Raw genomic sequence first — 13,831 nt, forward strand, 5'->3', positions numbered from 1 at the left:
CAAAAATTAAACAGTAGCCTACCAAGAAAGTCATTGGTCACTATCTTCCTCTTTCTGTGCACTGAAACCACTGAAGTCATCTCCTTCAGAGTCGGAGTTGAATAGCCTCAGAATTGCTTCATCCGATGTTGGATCGCTGCCCTCTTCAACACGCAGCAGTCCAGCCTTTCGAAACCCGTTGATGATAGTGGATTGTTTGACAATGCTCCACGCTGTCAGCAGCTCTTTCCTTTTCCAACAGCCAGATCGATCGCCTTCAACTTGAAAGCTGCATCATATGCATTTCTCCGTGTCTTTGCCATGATAAGGGTGACAAAATGACTACCGTAATCAGAATGATGGGAAGTTTGAGCGTGCTCGATTTACGTCACACTATGTGACGGTGCTCAGTTTTTTGGCGGCATGAATCTTGTGAAAGCGGGAAAAATCCACAAATTAGCCGCGTCATTGTATAAACCACGATGTTCAAAGCGTGGGGAAAAAGTAGCGGCTTATAGTCCGGAAATTACGGTATGTACATACCCAGCTGTCACGTCCTGACCTTAGTTCCTTTTTTATGTCTCTGTTTTAGTTTGGTCAGGGCGTGAGTTGGGGTGGGCATTCTATGTTGTGTATTCTAGGTTTTGTATTTCTGTGTTTGGCCTGGTATGGTTCCCAATCAGAGGCAGCTGTCGATCGTTGTCTCTGATTGAGAACCATACTTAGGCAGCCTATTTTCCCACTATGGGTGGTGGGTAGTTGTTTTCTGTGTTTTACCATACAGAACGCCTTCCGTTTTCATTTATTTCTCTTGTTCTTTTGTATTCAGTGTTCGGTTATATTTCATTAAAATATGGACACTTACCACGCTGCGCATTGGTCCTATCTTTCCTACTCCTCCTCAGAAGAGAAGGAAAACCGTTACATCAGCGTATGACAGAGTTGCAGGAGTTGTGACCTGTTTTTGTTGGTTATGTTGTCATAGTTGTGCCTAGGGGGGCATATGGGGGAGGGAATGCTGTCCCCTGCAGGCAGGTGTTTGTCCCCCTGTGTGCTGAGGGTGTCAGGTTCTTGTCCGGTTCTGGCATTTAGGTCGCCATAGACTAGTACATGTCCCTGGGCCTGAAAAATGATTGATTTCCCCCTCCATGATTGAGAAGTTGTCGTCATTAAAGTATGGGGATTCTAGTGGGGGGATATAGGTAGCAAACAGGAGGACATTTTTCTCTGTTAAGATAATTTCCTTTTGAATTTCTAGCCAAATGTAGAATGTTCCTGTTTTGATTTAATTTAATGGAGTGAGTTAGGTCTGCTCTATACCAAATTAGAATACCCACTGAGTCCCTTCCCTGTTTCACACCTGGTAGTTTGGTGGATGGGACTACCAGCTCTCTGTAACCAAGAGGGCAACCTGTGGGTCCATCTCCTCTATACCAGGTTTGAAAATGTCTGTATTTCTGATTTCTTTGATGAAATCCAGGTTCCTGCTCTTTAGGCCAAAGGCAGATGACCTCAGGCCTTGGATATTCCAGGATGAGATAGTGAAGGCTTTGTGTTCCATAAAGTGTCCAATGTTGTTGGTCGTGTGTTTTTTTTCCTCAGGCCAGTAAGTTTGAACAGAGCCTGCTGAGCATCTGGTACATGCCATTGGCTTGGGCTAGTGTAAGAGTGGGGGTTGGGCCTGTTTACACACTCACGGCCTGGGCCTATGTGTGACTTCCATGTTGAGGCCCTCTTTGCGGGGGTGGGGTGCATGGGTTGGGCAGGAGGGGCATAGGTCTGATCTGAGGGGGCCTAAATGGGGTGTGGGCATGGTTGACTTGGGGGGTTGTTGATTGGTTGGGGTGGGGGTGTGTATGTGGCTGGTGGTGTTGTGGTCTGGATGTAGGTCCTCTCGGCATGGGTCCTCTATGTGCAGGTGGGGGGGTGTCTCTCGCTGGTCTGGACGGGCTGTCTATTGATCTGTTGCTCCTGTGTGAAGGGTTGGGGCTACGTTTGAGAGCGATGTCCTTTAGGGTCCGGGTGAAGGTGGGCACTGCTGCCTTGTATAGGTGGACCTGGTCATAGAGGCTGTTAAAGTCTAGGGTGGAGTGGTGGGCCAGGAAAAAATATGGTTTTGAGACACAGTCACGGGAAATACTTGTGTTTACCCGCTGTATGGTAGCAGGGTGGAAGTATTTTCGTGGTAGCAGGGTGGAGATAGTCACTTGTGCATTGGGGAAAGTAGATGAAGCTTTTTCAATCACTCCCTTCAGTGCTGTGACCACACTTTCCTGCTGTGTTCTCAGGTCGTTTGTGCCTGTGTGTATTATTATCTGGCTAGGTGAACCTATTTGGTCCTCAGACAGAAGGTCCAGGGCGCGCTGGGTGTTTGGACACACTTTTTTCTTGTATATATTTCCCGATTGAGTCCATAAGGAGTAGGGGGGGGGGTTGTCAGGAGGGCTATCAGGGTGGCTCAGAGGGGGTGAGAGACCCTGGTCTTGGGGTTCTTCATATGTCTGTTCTTCTGTGATGTCGACGCTATGGTCAGGGTCTGGTGTGGACCGTTCTGCTGTGGTGTTGAGACTTTTTTCGGGAACTGAGGTGGGCTGTTCTGCTGGCTTCTCTGTGGGGGTGGCCACCTCTCTAGTGGGTTGTTCTGTCACACGCCATCCCCCTCAACCTCTCCTCCAGCAGTCTGATCCTCTCCTCCATCCCCCTCAACCTCTCCTCCAGCAGTCTGATCCTCTCCTCCATCCCCCTCAACCTCTCCTCCAGCAGTCTGATCCTCTCCTCCATCCCCCTCAACCTCTCCTCCAGCAGTCTGATCCTCTCCTCCATCCCCCTCAACCTCTCCTCCAGCAGTCTGATCCTCTCCTCCATCCCCCTCAACCTCTCCTCCAGCAGTCTGATCCTCTCCTCCATCCCCCTCAACCTCTCCTCCATCCCCCTCAACCTCTCCTCCAGCAGTCTGATCCTCTCCTCCATCCCCCTCAACCTCTCCTCCAGCAGTCTGATCCTCTCCTCCATCCCCCTCAACCTCTCCTCCAGCAGTCTGATCCTCTCCTCCATCCCCCTCAACCTCTCCTCCAGCAGTCTGATCCTCTCCTCCATCCCCCTCAACCTCTCCTCCATCCCCCTCAGCCTCTCCTCCAGCAGTCTGATCCTCTCCTCCATCCCCCTCAACCTCTCCTCCATCCCCCTCAACCTCTCCTCCAGCAGTCTGATCCTCTCCTCCATCCCCCTCAACCTCTCCTCCAGCAGTCTGATCCCCTCCTCCATCCCCCTCAACCTCTCCTCCATCCCCCTCAACCTCTCCTCCAGCAGTCTGATCCTCTCCTCCATCCCCCTCAACCTCTCCTCCAGCAGTCTGATCCTCTCCTCCATCCCCCTCAACCTCTCCTCCATCCCCCTCAACCTCTCCTCCAGCAGTCTGATCCTCTCCTCCATCCCCCTCAACCTCTCCTCCAGCAGTCTGATCCTCTCCTCCATCCCCCTCAACCTCTCCTCCATCCCCCTCAACCTCTCCTCCAGCAGTCTGATCCTCTCCTCCATCCCCCTCAACCTCTCCTCCAGCAGTCTGATCCTCTCCTCCATCCCCCTCAACCTCTCCTCCATCCCCCTCAACCTCTCCTCCAGCAGTCTGATCCTCTCCTCCATCCCCCTCAACCTCTCCTCCAGCAGTCTGATCCTCTCCTCCATCCCCCTCAACCTCTCCTCCAGCAGTCTGATCCTCTCCTCCATCCCCCTCAACCTCTCCTCCAGCAGTCTGATCCTCTCCTCCATCCCCCTCAGCCTCTCCTCCAGCAGTCTGATCCTCTCCTCCATCCCCCTCAACCTCTCCTCCAGCAGTCTGATCCTCTCCTCCATCCCCCTCAACCTCTCCTCCAGCAGTCTGATCCTCTCCTCCATCCCCCTCAACCTCTCCTCCAGCAGTCTGATCCTCTCCTCCATCCCCCTCAACCTCTCCTCCAGCAGTCTGATCCTCTCCTCCATCCCCCTCAACCTCTCCTCCATCCCCCTCAACCTCTCCTCCAGCAGTCTGATCCTCTCCTCCATCCCCCTCAACCTCTCCTCCAGCAGTCTGATCCTCTCCTCCATCCCCCTCAACCTCTCCTCCAGCAGTCTGATCCTCTCCTCCATCCCCCTCAACCTCTCCTCCATCCCCCTCAACCTCTCCTCCAGCAGTCTGATCCTCTCCTCCATCCCCCTCAACCTCTCCTCCATCCCCCTCAACCTCTCCTCCAGCAGTCTGATCCTCTCCTCCATCCCCCTCAACCTCTCCTCCATCCCCCTCAACCTCTCCTCCAGCAGTCTGATCCTCTCCTCCATCGCCCTCAACCTCTCCTCCATCCCCCTCAACCTCTCCTCCAGCAGTCTGATCCTCTCCTCCATCGCCCTCAACCTCTCCTCCATCCCCCTCAACCTCTCCTCCAGCAGTCTGATCCTCTCCTCCATCCCCCTCAACCTCTCCTCCATCCCCCTCAACCTCTCCTCCAGCAGTCTGATCCTCTCCTCCATCCCCCTCAACCTCTCCTCCAGCAGTCTGATCCTCTCCTCCATCCCCCTCAACCTCTCCTCCATCCCCCTCAACCTCTCCTCCAGCAGTCTGATCCTCTCCTCCATCCCCCTCAACCTCTCCTCCAGCAGTCTGATCCTCTCCTCCATCCCCCTCAACCTCTCCTCCATCCCCCTCAACCTCTCCTCCAGCAGTCTGATCCTCTCCTCCATCCCCCTCAACCTCTCCTCCAGCAGTCTGATCCTCTCCTCCATCCCCCTCAACCTCTCCTCCAGCAGTCTGATCCTCTCCTCTTGTGCTCTGTTCTTCTCCTGTTCTTGCTTTTTATATTGTTGAAGTTGTCTCTCTCTCGCTGTCTCTCTCTCTCTCTCTCTCAATTCAAAGGGCTTATTGGCATGGGAAACATATGTTTACTTTGCCAAAGCAAGTGAAATTGACAAGAAACAAAAGGGAAATAAACAATAAAAAATGAACATTACACTCAAATGTTATATTATTGTCTATGTACAGTGTTGTAACAATGTGCAAATCACTATTTTTTTCTCTCTCTCATCCTGCCTCTCTCTCTTTCTGCCTCTCTTTCCCCCTCTCTCCCTCGCGCTCTTTCTCTCTTTCCCTCTTTTTATACCTCTTTATGCCTCTTTTGCTCTGTCTCCCCCTCTTCGACTCTCTTTTGCTCTCTCTCTCCTACTTTATCTCTCTCTTTCCAACAGGATACAGTTGTAGCTCTTGAGGCTCTAGCTAAGTACAGCATCCTGGAAAATGATGTTGAAGACTTGGATCTTAATGTTGAGATGTGTCACCAAAACGGCCGAAAGCAGGGAGTTCATCTTACGAAACATAATGCCCTGACCCTATCAGCCTTCCAGGTGAGATCGAGTTTAGAATTCAAGCAGTACTCTGATTTCCTTTCTCAAATGCTCTTTTACATCTGTTGTCTGGTTTGTCTGGTCAGGTGAACCCAGGAAGCCCGATCACTATTAACACAATGGGGAAGGGAAACGGGACCTTATCTGTAAGTAAATTCAGTAAATGAATTTGAAAAGTAAGTGATGATGATTCTAACATTGTAAGGCTGTCTGAATCTGTGGAAGTGTCCACAGTGCTTGTTATATGTCATCAGGTGGTCCAGACCTACAGAACTCTGGAGAAGAAGGACTTGTTCTGTGATTTCTACAGTCTCAAAGTCTCGGTGGAGGGAGAGGTTAAGTACAGAAGTAAGTTTCAGTCAGAATGCATCTATAAACACGAAACACATTTGCTGGAGTGCTGCTTGAAAAAATAAAACACTATTCATTGTCAGTATAAATGTGTAACGGTGAATAATGTGCAATGTTACAGAGACCACGGATGATGGTCCTGAGCTAGACGACTATTATAACTATGAGTCTGAAGGGGACGGGAACCCTAGTGATGAGCCCATGAGCAGGGTAGAATGGTTTGACCTGCGCACACGCAGGAAGAGACATGTCCCACAGGAGGATGAGGAGAGGGAGAAGTCCCTAGTCTACACTGTGTGTGTGGGGTGAGTACAGCGATGTGTGTCTGTGCGTATACAGTGGGGTAAAAAAATATTTTGTCAGCCACCAAGTGCGCAAGTTCTCCCACTTAAAAAGATGAGAGAGGCCTGTAATTGTCATCATAGGTACACTTCAACTATGACAGACAAAATGAGAAGAAAAAAAATCCTGAAAATCACATTGTAGGATTTTGTATGAATTTATTAGCAAATTATGGTGGAAAATAAGTATTTGGTCAATAATAAAAGTTTCTCAATACTTTGTTATATACCCTTTGTTGGCAATGACACAGGTCAAACGTTTTCTGTAAGTGCTCACAAGGTTTTCACACACTGTTGCTGGTATTTTGGCCCATTCCTCCATGCAGATCTCCTCTAGAGCAGTGATGTTTTGGGGCTGTTGCTGGGCAACACGGACTTTCAACTCCCTCCAAAGATTTTCTATGGGGTTGAGATCTGGAGACTGGCTAGGCCACTCCAGGACCTTAATGCTTCTTACGAAGCCACTCCTTCGTTGCCCGGGCGGTGTGTTTGGGATTATTGTCATGCTGAAAGACCCAGCCACATTTAATCTTCAATGCCCTCGCTGATGGAAGGAGGTTTTCACTCAAAATCTCATGATACATGGCCCCATTCATTCTTTCCTTCACACGGATCAGTCGTCCTGGTCCCTTTGCAGAAAAACAGCCCCAAAACATGATGTTTCCACCCCCATGCTTCACAGTAGGTATGGTGTTCTTTGGATGCAACTCAGCATTCTTTGTCCTCCAAACACGACGAGTTGAGTTTTTACCAAAATGTTCTATTTTGGTTTCATCTGACCATATGACATTCTCCCAATCTTCTTCTGGATCATCCAAATGCTCCCTAGCAAACTTCAGACGGGCCTGGACATGTACTGGCTTAAGCAGGGGGACACGTCTGGCACTGCAGGATTTGTGTCCCTGGCGGCGTAGTGTGTTACTGATGGTAGGCTTTGTTAGTTTGGTCCCAGCTCTCTGCAAGTCATTCACTAGGTCCCCCCGTGTGATTCTGGGATTTTTGCTCACCGTTCTTGTGATCATTTTGACCCGACGGGGTGAGTTCTTGCGTGGAGCCCCAGATCGAGATTATCAGTGGTCTTGTATGTCTTCCATTTCCTAATAATTGCTCCCACAATTGATTTCTTCAAACCAAGCTGCTTACCTATTGCAGATTCAGTCTTCCCAGCTTGGTGCAGGTCTACAATTTTGTTTCTGGTGTCCTTTGACAGCTCTTTGGTCTTGGCCATAGTGGAGTTTGGAGTGTGACTGTTTGAGGTTGTGGACAGGTGTCTTTTATACTGATAACAAGTTCAAACAGGTGCCATTAATTCAGGTAACGAGTGGAGGACAGAGGAGCCTCTTAAAGAAGAAGTTACATGTCTGTGAGAGCCAGAAATCTTGCTTGTTTGTAGGTGGATTTTATTTCTTCTCATTTTGTCTGTCATAGTTGAAGTGTACCTATGATGAAAATTACAGGCCTCTCATCTTTTTAAGTGGGAGAACTTGCACAATTGGTGCATGACTAAATACTTTTTTGCCCCACTGTATATTGTGTGTGTGTGTGAGACATGGTTGAGACATGGTTCTATCTCTCCTCTCCTCTCCTACAGACTGGCCAGTGGTAATTCTACAGGCATGGTCATCGTGGACATCTCCCTTCTCAGTGGACTCAAACCTAACATGCAGGATCTGGAGGAGGTACAGTAGGCCTACATTTGACATCGATTTACATTATTTTTTTTTTGTTATTTAGCAGGCACTTACAGCACAATTTAAATTTAAAGTCAATGTTTCCGTGTTCACTGAGACTGCATTCATGTATCACTAGCCACTTTAACTATGCCACTTTGTTTACATTCTCATATGTATATACTGTACTCGATACCATCTACTGTATCTTGCCTATGCTGCTCTGTACCATCACTCATTTATATATCCTTATGTACATATTCTTTATCCCCTTACACTGTGTATAAGACAGTAGTTTGGAATTGTTAGTTAGATTACTTGTTGGTTATTACTGCATTGTCGGAACTAGAAGCACAAGCATTTCGCTACACTCGCATTAACATCTGCTAACCATGTGTATGTGACAAATAAAACTTGATTTGATTTGGTAAATGCTGCATTTGACTGCTCAATCGGAAATTGCCTTTACATTTCAGTGGCGCTGTAGTGCGGATCTTCAACACTATGGATTGAATCCAAAAGGAAAAAACAACCATATATCACATTTATTGCGACCCTCCTTTGAAATGGCAGAATGGTTCTGGGAAGAAAACACATTTTAGCCATTCACACTAGCTGTTTCCATTAACTTTACTAACAATAAAATATATCAGACAATTGCCTGCTAGGGTGCGTTTATTGTGAAGATAAAAACAGCGTGACTTAATGATGCCACAGCTAAACTAATTAAATGTAGTGGTTGAAGTGTTTCTATTACCCATTTAGGCAAATTGCACAATAATAAATATGGCAACAGCCTGTCTGCCCTCCCACCTATCTGTTTCATGTCTCAGGTAGGAGGGCTACCTATCTGTTTCATGTCTCAGGTAGCCAATCGGAAAAGCAATTCAGACATTCTTAAAAGTCAGGACCCTCCTTGTCCTGCAAAGAAAGAATATTTGTATATAAATAGCTTTACATTTACATGGTGAAATCACATGTCCCGTGCACCATCAAAATGATTTGGCAAATGTCATTTCTTCTAAAAACACAGTTTCCATCATCATTTGTCGCAATAAAGAAAGTTTGACAAAAGAAATCCACCCCTGTGGAACAGATAAATGTTTTCGATCTTTAGAACATTTCTCATATCTGCTGTTTCCATTAAACATATCGGGCGCGACAACCTCAATGGAAACCTGTCTAGTGACATGTTGTCAGTCAGACTATGGAATTTGACATCTTTTTATTTTCCTCTCCTCTAGAATGTGAAGGGTACTGAGAAGTACATTGACCATTATGACATCGCCCCAAATAAAGTGTTCCTCTACTTCGCTAAGGTAAGACCTCTTGTATGCAAAGCCATGGCGTCAATGAGTATCAGCTATGACTACTGTACCACTCATATAAATTGAATCACAAAAGTTAGATCTTGAGACCTCGTGTTCTCGCCAATGCCGTCCTCTCTTGCCTCTGACGTTGTATTGTCGGTACGTGTTCCAGATCACAGAGGAATCACAGTGTGTAGCGTTCCGGGCCAAACAGATCAGTCCCATGGGCCTGGTGCAGCCCGCTGCTGCTGTGGTCTATGACTACTACAACCCAGGTATACCACCATCTTTAGTTTAGGGTATGTTATGTCTATTGTTGTAAGGTATCTAGAAGGTCCATGGGGCTGGTGCAGCCTGGTGAGGGTTTAGGCCCTGGTCAAATGTAGTGTACAATAAAGAGAATAGGATGCCGTATGGGACACAGCCATCGTCTGAGTGACTAATGCTGAACTATGTCCCGACAGAGAGGAGATGCACTGTGTTCTACAGCGCACCGCAGAAGAGCAACATGATCTCCAAGATCTGTCAGGACAATGTGTGCTCCTGTGCAGAGGGTATGTGCACTCCATACAGCTTGTATTGTCTGGACAGAATATATATTTAGTTCACAATATATCAGTTATATTGTGAACTATTGTGTATGTATTTTTATTTGCTTTGTCTCAGGTGACTGCCCAAAGAAGAGAGTCACTCACAGTAAACAAATGGAGAAAGAGACTCGCAGAACCTTTGCTTGTTTCTCTCCTGTTGCGAATTATGGTGAGTTTATACCTCTAACCCAAATATTCAAAATAAATCTAATGTGCTGTAGTCGGTACTAACACCATCTTGTTGTCCTTCTGACAGTTTACGTCGTCAAGATTGTCAACTCATCCGACGACGGAGTTTTTAAACATTATACCACAATACTGACCAAAATCCTACAGACAGGTGAGTGCTCTGCTCTACAGGTCTTCACAATGTTACAATGTGCGTCCCAAATGGCACCCTATTTCCTACGGTGCACTACTTTGGAAGGGCCCTGGTCAAAAGTAGTACACTTTATAGAGAAAAGAGTGCCATTTGGTACGCACACATTCTCTTGGAAGTATAATTTCCTTGACATTATTCTTGTGCTGGTTCTCTGCTATGCCAGGTAAAGACGTGATGCAGACTGGAGCAGTGAGAGACATGATCAAACGTAAAGCCTGTGATGAGTTTGACATGAAGACTGACAGTAACTACCTGATCATGGGGAGAGATGGGACCATCTCTCACACCACTGACCACAGTGGGAAGTAAGTGATGGGATGTGTTCCAAATGGCACCCTATTCCCTATATAGTGCACTACTTTCTGGTCAAAGTAGTGCACCATGTTATAAAAATAATAAATTAGTTGAGTGTTATTATAGTTGTGATACTTCACATGTACACGTGTGTAAGAAATTAGTTTGGAAATTAGTTTTTTGCATATCTCAACTCCCCCTGAGACACCCTCGAAGAGTGGGGTCACAGCCAGGGTCAAAAGGAGTGAACTATTTATGGAATAGGGTGCACAGGAGGTTGGTGGCACCTTAATTGGGAGGACGGGCTCGTGGTAATGGCTGGAGCGGAATTAATGGAATGGTATCAAACATATGGTTTCTTTCCAGCCATTATTATGAGCCGTCCTCTCCTCAGCAGCTTCCACTGATAGGGTGCCATTTGGGACACAGTCTTCCTTTTCAACTAACTATGTGTGTCAATATATTGTAAGACGGTGTTGATATAATACATGGAATCACCAGGTAAAAAAGACAGCAGAGAGGATATCTTTGAATTGAGATTCTGTAAAAATTTAACTATTTGGGCCATAGATTGTGATTTCTCTTTTGGGAAATGTAAAGTATATGTACAGTGTAGAATAGGAGACTATTCCAGTGCAGTTTGAGTGAGAGACTCCAATGTTGTCTACCCCAGGCCCCTATAACTAAATGTCGTCCACCTCAGGCCCCTATAACCAAATGTCGTCCACCTCAGGCCCCTATAACCAAATGTTGTCTACCTCAGGCCCCTATAACTAAATGTTGCCCACCTCAGGCCCCTATAACTAAATGTTGTCTACCTCAGGCCCCTATAACTAAATGTTGTCTACCTCAGGCCCCTATAACCAAATGTTGCCCACCTCAGGCCCCTATAACTAAATGTTGTCTACCCCAGGCCCCTATAACTAAATGTTGTCCTACCCATGCCCCTATAACTAAATGCTGTCTTCCGTAGGCCTGTCTATGTCCTGGATAATAAGATGTGGTTGGAGGAGATTCCAGAGGAGAGGAAGTGTAAAGCTACTAATAACCGTAAAGCCTGCAACATGCTCAAGGACTTCATGGTATATTACGAGCTCAACCAGTGTTCAATCTAAACCACGGCTTCCCTTCAGTGAACGTCCAGATAGAAATAAATTATATAGAACAGACATGTTTTTCTGCCATTGAGAATAGGTAAATATGTTGGCTCTATGCAATACATTTCTATCTGAAACGTTTCAGAAAGTTGTGCCTCCTGAATGTCACCTGACCTAGGATAACTGTCCTGGGAATCAACAGAGAGACTGTGATTCAGAGAAGGATATATTTTTTTTGTATAGAGGAAAGCAGAAAGCACACTCAGTATCTCCATAAACCATGTGCTTTTATTACCAGTGCATATTCACAGAGAAAGAAGATTGAGAGACATATTGTTGAAACAAAGTTAGACTGTGATGTGTCTAATACTCCTTAATAAAATAGCCTGTGATTGGCTACAATCTGTCTGGCTGCTGTTTGGCTTCATGACGTCAGAGGTTATAGGGACTCTGTGTTACAGTGATGAAAACCAGGGGGTGTTCCACTGTAGCTCGTCAAATGCTAATGTTTCCCTCAGGACAATAGTTATAAGTTGCTAATGAACTTTTATAACCCGGTAATGAAATGCTATAACCTGGTAATGAACTGTGATAAGGCAATGAAACATAGCTCTAGTCCTTTAACACACACTGAAGCTGTGAAACATTCACACTGTGGTTTCAGCTTCTGAAGACCAACTATATTAAACTGTAATTCTGTTGATTTATGGGTTTCAATCATAAATAAACAAGTTAGTCAAATCTAATGTAGTTTTGCATGTTCAATAACACTAAGTGATATAATCATGGGTACTGGTTTTCAATATGTACTCCAACTTTTGTCACATTTCAAAACCAACTTTCTTGGCAAATCAAATCTTACCAATTCTAAATCTGCACTGTTTGTTCGACTCTGAAAAGTCCCCTCAAGTGGTTCGTTTTTTTCTTCTTCTGTATATTGAGACAAATGACAAAGGCGTGAATTTAAAAAAAATACAAATAAAACAAATTAGAAAAATAATTTGTAAATGCTGAGCTAGTGTATAAAATAAATTAGCAATTCCATTTTTCATTTTTGTACTTATAATAATTGTGCTGCTCATGACATCTCTTCTCCGGCTGAACTGTTTTAAAAAGCACACTTTAGGACAGCTGCCATACTTAGTTAGAAACGCTGGAATGCTAGACTGCTGTTCTCGGAATAACCAAAAGATATGTTTTAAAATCAATGCACAGATAATGATCCATTACACAGTACATACAGCAAATCAATGCACAGATGGTGATGACCTTTTATATGTGAGATGGCTTTATATTAGTCAGTTTCTTCTTAGATAACTGAGAAATTGTTTCAAAAGCTTTTGCGTTGGTTGGTTTCACTGTAAGCACATCGTTCATTGCACTTATCATGGAGAAGAAACAACTGAGTTCATAAACTCCACTGTTATGTCATCCTGTCTGAGCTGGCAAGGTAAAGATACAACTTCATGCATTGGGACCAGCTCCTTCACAACATGGCTCTATTATACGTCAATCTATCACTGATCTGAACGTCGTGTAGGTCTCATATCAGTTACAGTATATACACACTTCATACCTCCTCATAGTTTTACATCAATGACCAAACAAAGGTAAATAGACTCTACACACATAGGATGCATACCAAATGGCACCCTATTCCCTACATAGTGCACTACATGAGGAATAGGGTGCCATTTGGGACAAAGTAAACTCCATAACACACCACATGGAGGAGTAAACGGGGGTTATATTGTTACTTCATGATGTTGGGGGGGTTCAGAGAACACTAACTGGATGATGTGGAACTCAAAGGGACAGCTATGGGAAAGATCATTGCACCTGTATATTATGTATAGTACATTGGTTTGTGTCGTTGCTCAGTGATACCACATGTGCTCTGACCTGGGGGCAAAAATACATACATTAGATCAAATGCTTTCCAATACTTCAAGTGCTGCACTTGATTTCGTTTGCCTGAAACAGTCCAAAAGTGCAAACTCAAATAAATAGATAAATCAAGCACATCTCAAATACTTTCAAGTATTTGACCTATTTTTGGGACCCAGGTCAGGCTGTGGTTGGTTTGTCTGTCTGGCCCGGATCTGGGGTACATCCCAAATGGCAACTTATTCCCTACATAGTGCACTACTTTTGTGGTTTATTGTAATAAGTAGTGCACTATGAAGGGAATACGGGGCCATTTGGGATGTACCCTGGTAGTGGTAGGCCTGCAACAGACCGTCCCTAAAGCAATGGCTACTGCAAGTAGCGGTAAACCTTGAAGCAGTGGTTGCCAGAATCAGCCACAGCCACGTGTCCATCAGAGGTGAGAGACAGGCCCTGTGGACCATAGAGAGGGTCTGCTGTGGTGTTGATGTAGGACAGGAACGACCCGGAACTATCAAACACCTGCAGGACAATACAAAAACAAGGTCAGGGTCAGCTGT

At 45.6% G+C, this 13,831-nt stretch overlaps 2 protein-coding genes across 7 annotated transcripts in view; one reads left to right on the plus strand and one right to left on the minus strand.

Moving 5' to 3' along the window:
* Positions 1-11,788, plus strand: part of LOC109905641 (complement C4-B) — a 30,090-nt gene extending 18,302 nt beyond the window's left edge. Inside the window, exons 29-40 of the mRNA XM_020503137.2 lie at positions 5,194-5,349; positions 5,436-5,495; positions 5,604-5,697; positions 5,822-6,005; positions 7,633-7,720; positions 8,956-9,030; positions 9,194-9,296; positions 9,486-9,575; positions 9,688-9,780; positions 9,868-9,951; positions 10,157-10,298; positions 11,261-11,788. Of these exons, the coding sequence (XP_020358726.1) occupies positions 5,194-5,349; positions 5,436-5,495; positions 5,604-5,697; positions 5,822-6,005; positions 7,633-7,720; positions 8,956-9,030; positions 9,194-9,296; positions 9,486-9,575; positions 9,688-9,780; positions 9,868-9,951; positions 10,157-10,298; positions 11,261-11,402 (1,311 nt within the window). The 3' untranslated portion in view covers positions 11,403-11,788. The remainder of the gene's footprint in view (positions 1-5,193; positions 5,350-5,435; positions 5,496-5,603; positions 5,698-5,821; positions 6,006-7,632; positions 7,721-8,955; positions 9,031-9,193; positions 9,297-9,485; positions 9,576-9,687; positions 9,781-9,867; positions 9,952-10,156; positions 10,299-11,260) is intronic.
* LOC109905642 (tripartite motif-containing protein 3-like) overlaps positions 11,655-13,831 on the minus strand; it is a 40,166-nt gene continuing 37,989 nt past the window's right edge. For all 6 annotated transcript variants that reach the window (XM_031790734.1, XM_031790737.1, XM_031790735.1 and 3 more), the window contains one exon: positions 11,655-13,793. In XM_031790734.1, coding sequence (XP_031646594.1) covers positions 13,641-13,793 — 153 coding nt within the window. In that variant the 3' untranslated portion in view covers positions 11,655-13,640. The remainder of the gene's footprint in view (positions 13,794-13,831) is intronic.

The sequence above is a fragment of the Oncorhynchus kisutch genome, linkage group LG15 (genome assembly GCF_002021735.2).
Source record: "Oncorhynchus kisutch isolate 150728-3 linkage group LG15, Okis_V2, whole genome shotgun sequence".
Lineage (NCBI taxonomy): Eukaryota > Metazoa > Chordata > Actinopteri > Salmoniformes > Salmonidae > Oncorhynchus > Oncorhynchus kisutch.